Here is a 17,319-nt window from a genome sequence, read left to right on the forward strand (position 1 = left end):
AATCTTAGTTCAGGAAAAGTATACATATCACGTCTCAATAATTGAAAAAAAATAAATATTTTTTTCCATTTATCTTCTGTAAAATCAACGAATAAACTAAATCAGTCACAATACCTAGTAGATGATACAGTTGGTTTCCATACATATTAACTTACATATACAATGAATAGATCCCCTTTAATCAAAGTGTTTTTATCACCAATTTATGCGGCTTAACGAATATTTTTTTCATAAAAATGTTTCGACGTTAAATTGTTGTTAAACAACAACAACTAAAAGCAACACTTAATATGGATATAGAAAAGTTATGAACACTATGGTACATTTATTGTTTTATTTAAGAGTAAAAAAAAATATATATAAAATCGGTATATTAGAAACAAGACAGTTATATCTCCTGGAAATTTCTTGTTATTTTGTATTGCTACAAAAATATTTTTAAGAATTATAAAAACATTTGTATCATTTATATAAAAAATATAAAGGAACGCGCACATGTTTATGTAAAAACCTAAATTTGCCTATATTCTACACGTCGCCATCAGCAATTCGCAACATGTACAGAATCACATGAAACCAATAAAAAATACGATGATTTTCTAACAGTCAGAATGTATTTTCAAAAAGAGCTTTGAGCCGCGTCACGACAAAACCAACATAATGGATTTGCGGCAAGCATGGATCCAGACCAGCCGCGTAGTCTGATCAGGATCCATGCTGTTCGCTTACAGACCCTATAACAAGTAGAGAAACTGATAGCGAACAGCATGGATCCTGTTCAGACTGCGCGGATGCGCAGGCTGGTCTGGATCTATGCTGGTCGCAAACGCACTATGTTGGTTTTGTCGTGACGCGGCTCATTTAATGAGGCTTTTTACACAAGTCTTGATTGTAAATAATTACATTTAATGTCCACAAGACACTGGTCAAATGTCTATCAAACGTAAAAGAGATAAGAAGTTGGTAAATAACGAAGTTTACTGAACTAATATACAGAATAAAAATCATTTTCCTTCTTTAAAAGTAATCAGTGAGAATAATTAACTGTAGAACTAGGATTTAAAATTACTTCTATACTTACATGACGTAGTCATATTAAAATTATAATATCCCATAAATTTTTAAATAATTAAAAAAAAATAATGAGAAATAATATACCGTTTGGCGCGTTTCTTATCTAAAATTAATCGTTATCTAAAGAAACGGCCGGCTAATTTGCCCGTATTCTGAATTTTGAAAATAGCGTTTGAATTTATTTGAATTTATTTGAATGAACATGTTGATTGTTCGTGTTTACACTGAGCTACAAAAGTTTGTCGAAATGTGAAAAGTTTAAAAGCTTTGCATCTCGTCAGGTTTATAAATCAACAAAATTTAACTTGATGTTGAATTATTTCAACTTTCCTAATTTGATAGAGGAACACAATGGATCATAATTATAATTTCTCATTCTCCTTTTCGTATGTCTGTACGTTTTTATTTCGTATATGATACATGTTTTAATAAATTTTCTTAGGGGGGGGGGGGGGGGTTACGTCACATCGACACAGTATAGGTCATATCGCGACATTCCAGCTTTGCTGGTGGAGGAAGACCTCAGGTGCCCTTATTTCAGGCACGAACGGGCACCTGAGTAGAACCACCGACTTTCCGTATACTAGCTGGATAGCTTCCCCACATGAAAGAATCCAAAGTCCCTGTCGGGATTCGAACCCACAGCGGTGAGAGGCAAGTGTTTTGAAGTAAACGACATTAACCACTCGGCCACGGACGCCCCCTTTATAGAAATTTAAATTACGAATTGTAAAAAAAATCATGATTAATTTTATTAAATATACATGTATTCTTTGTATATTTTTTTCTTTTCCTTTCTACCTTTTCAGTGTACTGTACATAGGAATTTAATTTTAGCTAATAGTAATGAAGAAAGTGTGTAAAAATAGTTCACTGAATTATAAATATGTCACTCATAGAAAGAGAAATGAACCAATAAGATATCTTAGAGCGATTGTCTATCATTGTCAGATCAGGTTAAGTGCTGTTCATTTAAAAGGTTAAAGAATTATACATTTTAAGATAAAGAGAAATGCCATTATAAAGTATGCGTACAGAAGGCAAATTCCCGTGTTTCTAGGTAGCAATATGTCGGACTGCAATGAGATTTTTTTTTATTTATATTTTCAAAAAAAGTTGCTCATTGTTCAATTACCTGATCCTTCTCTGGCAATAAGTACAGTTATAGTTATTTTTAGTATTTTGTATGGAAGTCAAAATACATCTTTGTTTATATTTTGCTACTTTAATGAAGAATATTTTCACATTCAGCACTACTTTCTCCAGGAGATATGCACCTAACATTCTCTGAAACCATTAACTAAACGTTATAAAACTCATATGTGCCCTTTTTTACAGAACGCAACATTTATTCGTTTCTGAATCATAATGTGCCTTTAAGTAAAGTCGCGTGATTTTCTTATACATGTACATGTGCATGTAATTTTGAATTCCATGATTAGACTATATATAAATGGTAAGATATATAAAGGGAGGGAGACATAGATAGTATAAATGTATTCATGATTGATTTTCTGAAATCAGGAAAAAAAGAAATTCAAAATCAACATACATGTATATGAGCGTAAAACAAGTGTGCCTGTGTCTGTTTGCAACTTTTTCTTTCTTTTTCTTTTTTTTTACATTAGATCGGCACATATGAAGAGGGCGTTTTGAAATATACATGTAGACTAAGAAAACTTGTAAATATTTATAATTGGGGTGAATATTACAGAGTGGGTAGAGCTTCTACTTTATTAAATGTTATACTTAAGGTAATACTCACACAGTTATGAAAGCCTATAGGCTTCTTGTGGTAAGCATAATACTAGCGGATAGGTGTATAACTAAAGCTTTATATACCTTTTTGGAGGAGAGGTCTAATGCTTTAGTCGTTTTCACATTAAGGTAAACATTACTAACCCCGCACGAGTAATAGGGGAATTACCCACTGATCAATATAAATGGGCACATTTAAATGAAATGCAACTCCATATCAGGTATACAGCTAAACCTTGTGCATTTTTAAGTTTCTACAGGCATGCATATGGTTTAAAAAGTTTTTAAAAAAATTCTTAAAACTCATTTATATATCGCGGTAGGGGGCTGTATTCATTTTATTTCTCAATAGGTCTATTAGATCTAATTAATTATTATTACTGTAACATTTTTTTCCATTTTTTCTATTATTTTTTTATCAACTTAAATATAGAAATAGAGACATTTTTGTGTCCAATATAGCCGATTTAGAATCCAACTGTTTATATGCATGCATAACATTACTGGAACTTCATTATCCAAAATTAATTTCAATGTATTTTTGCAAGTCTGGTGAATTCAGTTCCGTAAGTAAGAAAAATTCTGGTGTACAGTAACGTACTCAGTTTATTTTTGAGAAGCTGAAAATAAGCTGGGAACGTCTGAATATATACGCTTTAAGTATATTGATAAAGCTAGAAATATAGGCCTTCTGTGAATAATTCAGTGCCGATATTTATCTCGTGCTGCTTTGACGTCAATAGAATCCCGTAGGTCCTTTAAAATTAACGCTACACTTACCTGTATATTTAATTATTCAAACCTTTAAACAAACAACAAAAACAGGGTTGTATTCACGTCTATGATATAATGTTAAATTTTTAGTTTAAGTAGAATAAGTTGGCATTAAAACGTTAACAGGCTATACAGTATCTCACTATGTAGTACTGAGAGCGCATAATAATTTCACGACTTAAAATAATTATGACACCGGGTACCTGCTGTCGCATGGCTACATGTAAACACTTTGGTTCAAGAGAGGTCAGTTGTTCCGTTAGGATGGAAGGAATGTATTGATTTGCGGACGGATTTACTTCAGACGTGCATGTAACATTTCTTAAATACAAGGTACATGTTTAAAGCTTATTTAGTTTTAGTTTAATATACAATCTATTTCAATGAAAATTTAGGATAAAAGAAATTTCGGATAAAATGTTGACTATTTTTCGGATAAACGTGCTTATGTTTATAATGTAATCATAATGAATGAGTCAAAAGAACATTGTGGAAGTTCATAGATTTTTTGAAAACATTAAGTAATATAAATAGAGGTATGCTAATTATAATTCTATGTGTTGAATAAAGTGAAAAGTAATGCAAGGAAATGCGGCCAATTATCATTTTATATTACATGTATGTCAAAAATTTTGTAGACATACATTTACAGAACGTTTACCTGGAATAGACCCTATGTTTATTATCACTGTCTAAATTTAATACAATAATATACTACAAATATTGAATGAGTCTAGTGAGTCACAGTCTACTATGTCTAGACTCCTGGTTATGGTACACAGGGTCTAATGAAGAATTTATTAAAAGCGTTAACATGATTCTTAAACTGTTGAATATTAATTTTGTAGAATGATCTAAAAAAATCTAAATTCATAAAATAATTCAGTTGTGTTTTATTACAGAATCAGTATTGTTTTACTTTATAAATTGAGATCAAATCATTGGTTTAGAGTGTATATTTGTAGTCAATATTTTAACATTCACATGCAAAATTGTCATCAAGTAATTGATAGTGCCAATTTAAGTTGTAACACAGACTGCCACTTGATTTAGCATCTTTAAATATTGCTGTTACAATTTTTTAAATTTGTAACAGACATTCATTATATAATAATTTGATGATCTGATCTTTCCCTGTGACGTGTTGTAGGGCTGCAACGATACACTAAATGTTCGATTCGATTTCGATTTTAGACACTCCGCTTCGATTTTTTTCGATTCGATTCTGATTACTAATTTATCTTTGGTGTATAATTCTGCTTGTCTGCTCCAAAAGTGAGTGGCCTTCAACCTAGTGCTTTGCTTTTCTGTTGTAATATAACTATTATATAAACTTATTTGACTTAATAATTGTGTTTATGAGAATAAAAAGCTCTTGTCTTTTTAGAAATAATTTTAATCAGGCAAATAATCATTCATCTCAGTTACATGACTATCACAGATACCTTCTGCTGACTAGGAATTTAACAAAGTATGTAAATTTTAATGTAAATAATAATGAACATTGAACAAAGTTTCACAAGGTTGTCAGAACTGATAATTCAGATATTCTGTTTATAATTCCCATAATATGTAAAATGAATAATCAATCCTAATGTCAGTGTTGTCACACAATACTTCTTAGTCTAGTAAACAATACAGAAGAAATGAAATTCATGAAATTATCACCTTTTTTCACACTTGACTAAGGAAATAATAATCAATCCCAATACTTACTGAAGTACTAATCAAACTTATTTTGGGAAGGCCAGGACACGGATAAAGTTAACCAAACAAGTCCACATCGTGTTTTCGTTTCATTGTTGCATTAAATTAGACGTACTGTCGGACTTTGGATATGACACGTCCGTAAAGCATATTTTGCAAGTAGCTTAATCCGTGTCCTGGCCTTCCCGAAACCCAAAGTGTTCGCAAACCTTTGATTTAAATTTTTTAGGAGGATTTTTTAATTTTATTTCATCAATATTTATGTTGATAGCCATTTTGATTTGTTTACCGAAAATAAAACATTACGCGCCCACTGATTGGATGACTGAGTTTTAACTGGCCAATCGTATGCAACGTGATAAAGCGCGAAGGGAAAGACTAAAACTCTCACTTTTTTCCATGTTTATTTTTGGGTGGGGAATCGAATCGAAAATGCTGTAGTTGGTATCGGGAATCGAATCGGCGCTCATAAAACCGGTTTTCGATGCATCGAAAGGTATCGTTGCACCTCTAACGTGTTGGGACATTATATGGATGCATGTATAATAATGATATTAGCTTAAATCAAATCCATTAATAATTGATTCTACCTTACTGAGAAAGGTGAAAGAAAATTTATTTCTGAATTTCTGATTTACAATGATAGTATAGTTTGATAGTTTGCTACATTATAAATCACATTACAGCAGTGTTCGAAATTAGCAGAAGTCCGATAGCCCCTGACTACTAAATTTCTCCTCGGGCTACCAACTTTTCACATTAACAAGCCCGACCAGGCTACTGTATTTTCAGAGGCAATATAAACAACTGTTTTGAACAAATGAATCGTGCTAGTGAAATGTCTTTTGGGCTAGTGAATATTCCAATCTGGTAGTCCGACCAGCCTTGTTGATTCAAATCCTAATTTCTTACACTGGTAAATTACACATATTAATTCTATTTGGAGATACAATTTGGGGCAAGTAAATATCTATACAGTAGTCCTAATTTCATTAGAATAGAGATAATGATTGGTTGTTTGTTAGTATTGTTATAGCCCGTAACTAATTTGATATGCAAATGTGCAATTGTTTGAATAATTGATAGGAGCAGGATTAGCTTGCAGTCAATAAGATGAACTGATATGGCTGATAAGGACAGTTCAATATATACATTCATCATCACATTTCTGGATAGAAGTTCTTGTTTTCAAATTAAAAGTCAATTCTGATTTACATGTGTCAATTTTAAACCATTGCTTGAGGTATCTCTCTTAAAGTTAGAAACTGCATATCAACAAAAATTAATACTTTACTTATTGTTGAAAATTAAGATTACACATCAGTTCCATTGCAGCTAAATTACTGGGTGTATTGCAGTTATATTTGTGAAACATTTTGTTCCTGATTTTTAATATGAAAATCTGTAGACAAAAATTATTTTGCTTCTTTGTTTATGTTAGTTTTATCATATGGTATTACATTAGATCATACTTTGATTGTGTTCATTTTCATAAATTGCGATAGACCATAGAAATTTTATCATATTTTGATAGCAGACTTTTCTTTTCAGACATCGCATGAGGTAGGAGGTTATGAGTAGAATCACAATGGAGAGAAATGGTCCTATGCAGAATGGGGCTTCCCGCATACCTCGCTTTGATCATAGTATCAGAAACAATGCCAATTCAAATGCATTTAATAGTCAGCAGCCCTTGCCAAGTCTCGGTTCAAACAACAAACCATCTAAATTGGAACAAATGCAAAGAGATTATCAAAAGAATATTATTAAAGAAAAAGAAGAAAAAATAATAACAATGTATGAAGAGAATCAAAGAAAAGCTCTGAGCAAAGTTAATCAGAAAAAAAGTCATTTAAGGGAATTTTTTAATGAAAGAAGAACAGGAAGTAGTGGGAGTCTAAACTCAACAACACCGACCATGGAACAACTTTATCATCAAAAGAAACTAGAAACTCAGTCTGTGTCACCACATACTTACCAAGGGTATAATGGTCCTCTTAGAAATAAACCTGTTTCAAATTATCCAAATTACAATAGAGGCAATCTTAATGAAAAGAAAGCTAGTGCAGGACGTGATAGAGGTAACCTTCTTGCCCCTATTCAGCGTGACAATTCAGATTCTGAAAACCCTTTTGCAAAGCGAAAGGCTCAGATTGTGAGACCAAGAACTTACAAAGGTGTTCAAAATAGAAGAGACTATCCTGAAAACGATAGAATACCAAAAAGTGCACCAAATGGGATTAATAATGGTTTTCTAAATGATAACAATGAAAACATGGAAGAAGATAGTCCTTTACCAAGTACACGACAGTTTCAGCATCTTCAACAGAAAAGAAAGATGTTACAAGATCAGAGACAGAGCAATAAGGCTCGCACCCAACAACTGAACACCCGAAAACCTCCACCAAGAAGAAATGGCAATTATGAATACGAGACTTCAGAAGAAGACGAGGGTTTCAATGATGAATCAGGTAGTAACTCTACCGAGGATGACATGAAGAAGAAACAGCAAGAACTGTTGGCTCAGATAGAGGCGCAACAAAGAGAACTAGAAAAGTTGAGGAATGACAGAATGAATGCTGAACTAGCGGTATGTAACATGGTAGTTAATTATTATCAAACATGGAATCATATATTTACTTGATCACTTACAGTTTTTGACAATTAAGCACTTCTTGATATCATATACAAAATTAAGTTTCATCATCCCCATTAAATCTTCACACTTAATACTTGAATAGACTTTTTAATTTTACAACTGAACAAAACTATTATGTCCAATTGACTAACGTACAATTATAAGACTGACTGAATACAGAAACAGTGCAGTCCATAATCAGACAGAATGGATCCAGGTCAGCATCTGTCATCAGCAGGCTGAAGGGCATCTTTAATAGACTTTACCATCATTTACTAAAGCAACATATTCCTATGGATTAACAAATTGTTTTGTAGCAATGACCTAAGAAAGAAAATTTTTGCTGCATTTAATCTCATTTAGTTAAAAACTTGAAATTAGAGTTCATTATTTAACCTTTATTTCCCTGTAACCTGATACCTGTCTATGTAAATTACATTTGTTGTTAAGTTAATTGACAATCAATGAATTTATATTGGACCAGTGGAGTCTATATGGAGTGTTACATATTTTATGACCATTGTGGCTGATTTCTGACTGAAGTTTTGATCCCACTAGACTTTTGTTACCAGTATGTAACAGACATGCATGAAAGTTTTGTATTAATGAGAACCTTTGAGAATTTTCAGAGAATTTTCCTTAAGGATTTCTCTTCATTAAAAGTCAATAAAAGTACATGTAAAAAATAGAAAATATATTTGAATGTACCTATGATGATTGCTTTAAATTGTTCAGGGAAAAAAGGAATATTATAATAACTTAATATTAGATGGCAAACATATTTTTAGTTAAAGGGTAATTAGAGGTCTGAGCTATATCTTATGAAATGATGATGAGCAATTTCTTTTGTTATAATTTGTGGTTTAATGCAGTAAGTAAGAAGGCATTGGCTTTTAAGCATTTTATTATTTATTTATTTAAAAACTGCTAAATAATAAAACTATTTGATAGCATCATGATACTACATGTATCATTTAAAACTTCTTTTTGTTTCAAAATTAAATGTCATTTTTTGGGTGGGTCAGGGGAGGCTGTTGCAGGCCCATATAATTGTAGCATTGTGTTAAATTTTGATTTACCTAAGTATCAAAACACAATATGTACTTCAAGATTTTTGTTTTATAATTGATACCTCAGAACTGGTCAAATGTAAAAATATCAAATTTAGGATAATTATTTTCATTCTGGTATCTATGAATACAACAGACAAAATATAACTTCAACACTTTAATACCTTGACAGTGACTAATTATAATATTTGTTGAAAACTTGAAGTAAGCAAATAATTCTCTGATTTTAATGACTTAAAACTGTTCAAGTGTTTGTTTACACTCATGATTCCGTTTGTTTATCATATTCAACTGTTTTGTATTCAACTTGAATATAATCAGCGTTACAATCAAACAGACACCTAAATGTAAGAAAAATCCATGCGGAATAAACTTAAGCTTGATTTAATGATTGTTTAAAACTCCTTGAAAAGATTTTAATCGAAAAAAACATTACCAAAGTGTGATGTTACGCCCAATTTATTTAAATTTGTGAAAAACTTTGCTCAGCCTATGTACATGTTTATCACAAAGAATTATTTTTAATTTTTTAGACATCTGTATTATGCAAAGGTGACTAAAAGTTTTGACATCATGATCAAACATTTTAATCCTTGGATTATGTATAAATATACAAATGTAGACATGTTGTTCAACATTACTGACAGAATTAAGTCATAAACTGTAATATGTAACAAAGGTTATGATTAATTCTAGGATTAAAAGCTTGATTAAAGGTCATTTGGAAATCATTAAAAGACTTTTATATATTAACTAAACAGCTTTAAATTTTGCTTGCTTATAATTTATATTTTAAAAAAAACAAAAGAAAAAAAAACATTGACCTAAATATTAAATAAAATTGTTAAATTTATGTTTAATTTACATTGTACTACAAGATTACAGCAATGCCAACAATTTTTTATCATTAATCAATTTCACTGTCTATGAACCAAGTTTCAGATTAGGTAATGGTAAAGATTTTTTTTTAGAATCAGAATTATTTTTCTTAATCCTGAATTCCTGTAAATGTTCCAAGTATATGTCATTGAAAACTTTTACGTTCTATTTCTATTTTAAGTTAAATTTGGACTTAAATTGACATTTTATTTAAGTATTATTTTACATTATATTATTCATATCAAATTATTTATTGTTTGTGTATCATATGTCATGTTTGTTATGATGTATGATTTTTCAATGAATGGGGTTCTCTATTTCATGTATTTGTGGACATGAAATAAAAATAAAAATTTAAAAGAATATTTTAAGCATAATGAACATTATATCACCAGTACTATTTTTAAAGTGGCTTACCTCCAGATGTATAAAATTATTATCACAAATTCAAATTAATCAAACTCAACAAACTGATATTTTAAGAAATATATAAACATTTTAAGTCAAGATGAAACTTTTTACCTTATAAGTCTCCTGACGGTGACTTTGGAACCTTATAATTCATGTGACCAGTGCAGACCAAGCCCAGCCAGTACATCTATGTCATCTAATCGTGGTCTGCACTGTTCAGTCAGTATGTTTTTGAAATGTTCCTGAAAAATGCTGAATTTTATTGTCCAGATTTAAAGAAGGTAAAGTTCATGAGTGTTTCAATAGCTTTCGACACAAATTAGAATAAATTAGTATGTATTGCTTTAACTAAACTAATAGTTCTAATTGCATGTCAAGGGTTGAAACAGGTATATATGTGAGCTCTTCTTTGAACTTATATTTATTTTGTAGGAAAAGAAAGAGTTAGAGCGAAGAAGAAAGTTAGAAGAGGAGAAAAGAAAGAAAAGAATAGAAGAAGAGAGAAGGAGAGAAATAGCAGAAGAAGAAGAAAGAGCCAGGCAACTGTGGGAAGAAGAAAAGCAGCAAAAACTTTTGTCAGAAAAGAAAAGAATGCGTCAAATTTCCCAGAGTTCTCATGATTATGATAGTAACTATGGAAACAGTAATAATTATAATGACAGGCAATCCACTGCTTCACCTGAATCACAATATCATTATGAGAAAACACACACACCCGTAGCCCCACCTAAACCTAAACCCAATAACACAAGGAAGCCTGCCCCTAGAAAACCGCCCCCTAAAGCTAGGTCACCCAGCCCCCTCCCGTCAGGTGATCACACAGCTCTTTATGACAATGCTGATCATATGGAAGGTGCATTTGAAAATGTTGGTCGTCTGAAAGCTTGTTATAATTGTGGGCGTAAGTTTGCAGAAGATCGTCTGCCAAAACATGAACAATCTTGTAAGAACATTACTAAGAAGAGGAAAGTGATGGATCCAACTAAAGTTAGGACAAGAGGTACGGAGCTTGAGCAGTATGTTGGGCATAGACAAAAAACGCCTCCAAAGGTAAAAACATAAGCTTTGCATCTGCAAAAGTTTTTTAACATTTCATTCTAGTTCTTGGAGACTCTTTATGTTAAGGAAAATTTTACAAAATTTCAAAAAAAAAATTTACAAAATATCAAGGAAAATTTTACAAAATTTCAGTAAGAAAATGTTATTATGTATATTTTTAAAATAATTTGATTTTATTGATCATTTTATCAGCACAAGCCTAAGAAGCCCACTAACAATTATAAATACTGTATCATTGTTGCAAGGATATTTTTAATGCCCATGATTTATATGATATGAAGATATTTGCTTCAGACTATATCGAAGAAAGTCTAGCAAGATTACATTGCTGTGTTCATATAAACATTTACAGTATAATTTTTCTAAGCATGAATTTTGTACTGACTTATAAAGAACATTAAAAACGTTTTTTGCGATTTTTCAGACAAAGAAAAATAACTGGAGATCTAAACACGAGAGTTTCATGCAGGCTATAAAATATGCTAAAAAGGCGAGTCAGATTGAGAGGGAAGGTGGCAGTCTTGCCGACTTGCCGCCACCACCTCCATCAGAAAATCCAGACTATGTGCAATGTCCTCACTGTTCGAGAAAGTTCAACGAGTCGGCAGCTGAGAGGCATATACCTCATTGTAAAAACACGAAAGCAAGAGCTAAACCACCTCCACAAAGAAGAAGATAAAAACGTTATTAATTTTTTCTTCTGAAAGAAGTAAAAACTAAATTTGTTCTTACGAAACTTGAAACATTTGTAAACAAATTTTTTATCTTTATCCATTACTTAAGATTGTAAAAACACCAAAGGGAGAGCAAAAACACCTCCATGCTAGAGAAGATAAAATTGTGTTCAAATTTTTCTTTTCTGACATTAAAAACTAAATTGTTCTTACGAAACTAAAAAAATATGTAAACCAAATTTTGTTATTGCATTCAGAAAGTAACCTGTTCATGATTTCAAAAAAAATAATTTTGTAAAAAAAGAAAATAGAAATTAAGCCGATTTCAATTCATTGATGTAATATTTCAACAAATTTATACATAGTGCAGTAATCATTTAACTCCTATAAAATCATATAAGGAGTTAACCTGTTACCGCTTTAAGGTGATGATATGCAAATGTTCATAGGTATGTATGTGGATTTGTTTTATCCATGACTGTTGCTGAAATTTGCTTTAAATATCAAGAAGATATTTAGATTTATTGAATATTTTCAAGTGAATATAAAAATTCATTATTTTCTTGTATTTTTTAAGTAAAATTTTTTAACAGTGCATTTATATTGATATTTCTTTTGTTAATTATGTCACTTTAGAGAGTTTTCTTTTTTAGAGGCAAATATTTTATTGCAATATGTATAGGTGATGTTCTAAGTTAATTATATTTTAAGGCAATTAGAGTTTTGTTCACTCAATTACTATTTTTCCAATCAATGTGTCGGCTCTTTTGCAGGGATCTCTTTCTGTTTGTTTTCCTGTCTTGTTGTTTTTTTGTTTTATTTTGAAACTGTTGTTTCTTTGTTAATTTTCTGAACTATTACATTAGACTAAAGTCTTTAAAATCATATTTTCCTGTTTCCATTTTCAAATATATAATATATGTATCACGTGTATTTTTCTTTTTCAATTTCCAGTTAAAGATTATAAATTGTTATTTCAAAATTAACATTTTCATTTTTCACTATATATCAATCACTTTTGATATTATTAAGCTGGAAATTCACAGTCTTCCCATATATTTTAAATTTACTGCTCAGAGTCAATAGTTATTCTTGCCACAACAAAATATACAATCATTTAGTTTTATATGATAAGGAATTGTTTAGAAATCTGTGTATATGTATTAGGTTAATTCCAGTGACATATCAACACTTTTGAGCTTTGACCATCATAATTGTATCCCATTAAAAAACAACTACAACTATTTTGCATATGCATGTATGCATGAACAGTTTTAATCACCCCGCACAGGGGCTCTGCCGGGATGTAAGTGAGACTTTAGCTTAAAGCATTAAGGTTTTCATAATATCTGAGATATAAACATAATTATGAATTAGATTAAATATACTATGGCTTTGTATTCTAGACTACATTTATTTTATCTAAAATTGTATAAAAGGAATAAAAGGAGAAACTTCTAAATTGATTTCACACACAGGCCCTAAGATCTGATTGTAAAACGCTTTATACAAATAGATATAAACTTTTCAAAATGCTAAGTATATAGATCTGTAATTGCAAAGCCTTTGACACCAGTACAGAGACTTGCATGCAGTCAGACCACGCTTTAAACTGTTTGCTAGCATGTATGTGTTTTAAACCTAATAAGGGTCTATCCGCCCATTCAGGCACTGAGAGTATGAACCCCGGACATATCACCAATCATGTACTTAACTGTTAGCTGACCAACTTCAACATTTTCATTAATTCATTGATTATGGACGGATCCAAAATTAAAGTTGGACAAGTCCATTTGGAAATTCAGGTGATTCAATTTGTTAAGTAATGAGGAAGAACTTGTAACGTAACTTTTTATGTTGAAACAATTTATTTAGGTATAGCTGTGACGTCATTAGTTTTATTGACATCTTTAAGTGTTTCTTTAATTTAATTGATGTCAAGGTGATGAAATAATTAACCATGAATATATTCCTTAATAAGATGTGTTCATACAATTGTTTACTTGTTCATTTATGTCATTGTAATTTCTCAAATGTGTTATCCGTCCAATATAATTTATGTTTAAAAAATATATGTGCTGCCTCATTCAAGTAATGTTCCTTTTTTCTTATTATTAATATTCAATATACATGTAATTTGTGTTAATAGAATTGGATTTTTTTATATGTGCTGTCTTATGTAAAGTGCAGTAATTTATGTATAGATTGTGTATATTCATTTTTTTTGTCTCCAGAGGTTGAATCTGATTTGTATATGCCTGCCAATTTATAAGTGATAAAGTATAAAATATTTATAGAACATTGTTTTTATAGAACCAGCGTTTTTCTTAAAGGCACATTATGCTTTAGAATTAAATCGATTTTAGTTCTTTTGAAATAGCACATATGAGTTTTTCCATAAATAAGTATTGTGTATTGTATTAATTTCTTTTTTTCTTTGTCAAATGTGATAAAAAAAACAACTTTTAGTCAAATGAACTCAAAGAAGTTTATTTAACATTTATGAAAATATCTGATATGGTGTAGCTTTTGAATCTTTGTTAATGAAGTCTCAGAGCAGTGTTGTTATTTTATACTTGTACACTGCATATTGGTTGATTTTATTACTGTAATCATTAATTACTGTGAGTGTTGTACTTGTAGATTTGTATTAAGAATTTAGATAAGTTGATTGGATTAAATTGTTCCTAACTCTTGTTTTCTTCAGAATACTGTAAGGAAGAATTTATAATAATTTAGTTCACTGCCACATGTTGTCTTGCACATTGTTATAGCCAATTGGTTTAATTTTTATTTTGTTTAGAAACTTAATGGAACAATTCGTACATGATTTACTTTAAATCTTCTTGCTCTTTGGCTTAATTATAGTAGACTTGTCCATTTTTTGATCTGGACAAAATCGGTTTCATCTTCTTTAGGGGAAAATTTCAAAATATGGATTGACTGAATAGTGAACAGTGCAGACCATGATCAGACTGCACGGAGATGTGGCTAATCTACTGGTATACGTAACTACAGGTCTGCACTTGTCACATGGGTAGACTCTGAATTGTTACATGTAAACTTAGGATAAATGCAGGCCAATTACATTTTGAACGAAAATAAAAAACAAACAAAAAATATATTTCTTATAACTGAAAAAAAATTTTTTGTGTAAATGTTCGAGAGAAAAAATATGTGGGTCTGCAATATTTGCCAATTTTCTAAAGAATTAAAACACTTATTTATGTATTCAATTATGTGTTCTATAAGCCGGATTAAATTTGAGGGAGCATGAATCTTATAAGTGAGGGGGGAGGGGGGAGGGAGAGAGAGAGAGGTTTCCCTTATTAAAGAGTCTTGTCACACCAAAAGGTGCCCAGTAATATATTGTTATTTTTTATACTTTAAAACATTAAGAGTAAATTGTACAATTAAATAATTTTAACATTATGAATATTTTGTTGTTGACAATTTTAATTGGTGCCAATATGACAGAAAATATGATGTGTGTTAGAGAGATACGTTTGCAATTACCTTATGTGACGATGTGACTGAAATATTTTTCTTGCTAGAATTGCTGTGATTGTGTCTGTGATTAAAGTTATATGTCTGTGATTAAAGTTATATGTCTGTGATTAAAGTTATATGTCTGTGATTAAAGTTACCACACCAAAATTTTTAACATTGTTTTTGTTAATTTTAATAGAGAAATTTTATCTAGAATGTTAAAAATTAGTTAATAAATGTGAATTTTAAACAAGATGTTTATTGGGTCTGTGACCATATGCAAAACTCTTAATCACAAAGTAAGGATGAAAAACCTTTAAAGTTGCATGCCTCCAGATTAGCAAAGTAAGGATGAAAAACCTTTAAAGTTGCATGCCTCCAGATTAGCCAAAATATTTTAAGGACATGAACCCTGGGCAAAAATGTACTAATTTTTAAGAAAGGAAAAAAGATTCAAATTTGAAATATTAATTTACATGTAATGGGTGATTAACAATTTATTTTGGCATTATTCCTCACTATATTGTTACTCTGTGACTAATGCAGTAAGGGCTATTTTTGCATATTTTGAGCTCTGTTTGGTAATGTATGTTGATTGTAAATGCTGTTTGTGTAAATTACTTTCTTTGTTCACTTCACTTTAATAATTATGTTTTACTTTTAAATTCATTTTCAAAATTTTCATGAAAAACACGATACCATAGGCATGCTGCTATAAATATGATACAAAGGGACAGAATTTGAAATATCACAAAAAATTAGAAGAAAACAGGAATAAATATCTGTTCTATATTTGATAAATGATCACTGAGTTGAGTTGAGTTGAGTTGTAAATCATGCAGTTTTCTTGAATAAAGGGAGAAAACTCTAACACATTTTACCAACCATTGCTAGTATATTTTTTATTTGGCCAGTCAATTTGATATACATTCTTTTTTTCTTTTTTGCATACAGGGGAAAGGTTTTATATGAAAGCATAATTATTAAAGTAAAAGATACATTTAACAACTTTTTTTTTCTATCAATAAAGCTTGAAAGCTACATGAATATGCCATCTGTTTCTATATAAGCAAACTCAAAAAGACTTGAAAAATGTTGAAAATGATATGAAGTTTTTTGTGGTCACATGTACTCTATAAACATCTTGTATTTTAATTCATCGATATATTAATTATAATTAATTGTTTAAGAGTTATACTAAAAATTTAAATAGTTATAGCATGCTATATGTTGCCATTTGAAAGATACATTATTTTATGAAGATTTTTAAACCTACACTATTGTTAGGCATTTGTAATTACTTTATGTTATATGTTTTAACAGATTTTACCGTAAATAAAACATTATGTTTACTTTTGTGTTCATGTTTTGTGTTTGTAATGTCATTTATTGTAACAGATTAGCTTCCCTTATAGAATGGCTATCCCCTGCCGTTTCGAAGAAATAATGGGATATTAAATGGGCTCTGTCCATCTGTCTGTCCGCCACACTTTGTGTCCACAACTCAGTCATTCATCAAGGGATTTTGATATAACTTGGCACAAGTTTTAACATTATAAAATGATGTCCTGCCGTTTCCTTCCTCCAATGCCAAGGTCACACTTTGAGATCAAAGGTTAACATTTGTGTCTGGCACAAAATTCCGCCCATGCACATCACCAAGATAACCTGCCTCCAAGGTCAAGGTCACAATTAGAAATCAAAGCTTTACAAAGTGTGTTTTTAATTTGTTTTGGGGTTTTTTTTGTATCCGTTTCGATCCCAACTTTTTCATCATAGAAATATT

The 17,319-nt window shown here is 30.6% G+C and overlaps 1 protein-coding gene across 1 annotated transcript; it reads left to right on the forward strand.

Annotated features, from left to right (window-relative positions):
* Positions 1-3,789: 3,789 nt before the first annotated feature.
* LOC132713202 (trichohyalin-like) lies at positions 3,790-16,885 on the forward strand. Its single transcript, XM_060695689.1, has 4 exons — positions 3,790-3,939; positions 6,865-7,903; positions 10,744-11,361; positions 11,795-16,885. The coding sequence occupies exons 2-4, from the start codon at positions 6,887-6,889 to the stop codon at positions 12,047-12,049; spliced, it is 1,890 nt and encodes a 629-aa protein (XP_060551672.1). The 5' UTR covers positions 3,790-3,939; positions 6,865-6,886; the 3' UTR covers positions 12,050-16,885.
* The last annotated feature ends 434 nt before the right edge of the window (positions 16,886-17,319 follow it).

This window comes from Ruditapes philippinarum, unplaced genomic scaffold (genome assembly GCF_026571515.1).
Source record: "Ruditapes philippinarum isolate M1 unplaced genomic scaffold, ASM2657151v2 ctg7159_1_1_1_1, whole genome shotgun sequence".
Lineage (NCBI taxonomy): Eukaryota > Metazoa > Mollusca > Bivalvia > Venerida > Veneridae > Ruditapes > Ruditapes philippinarum.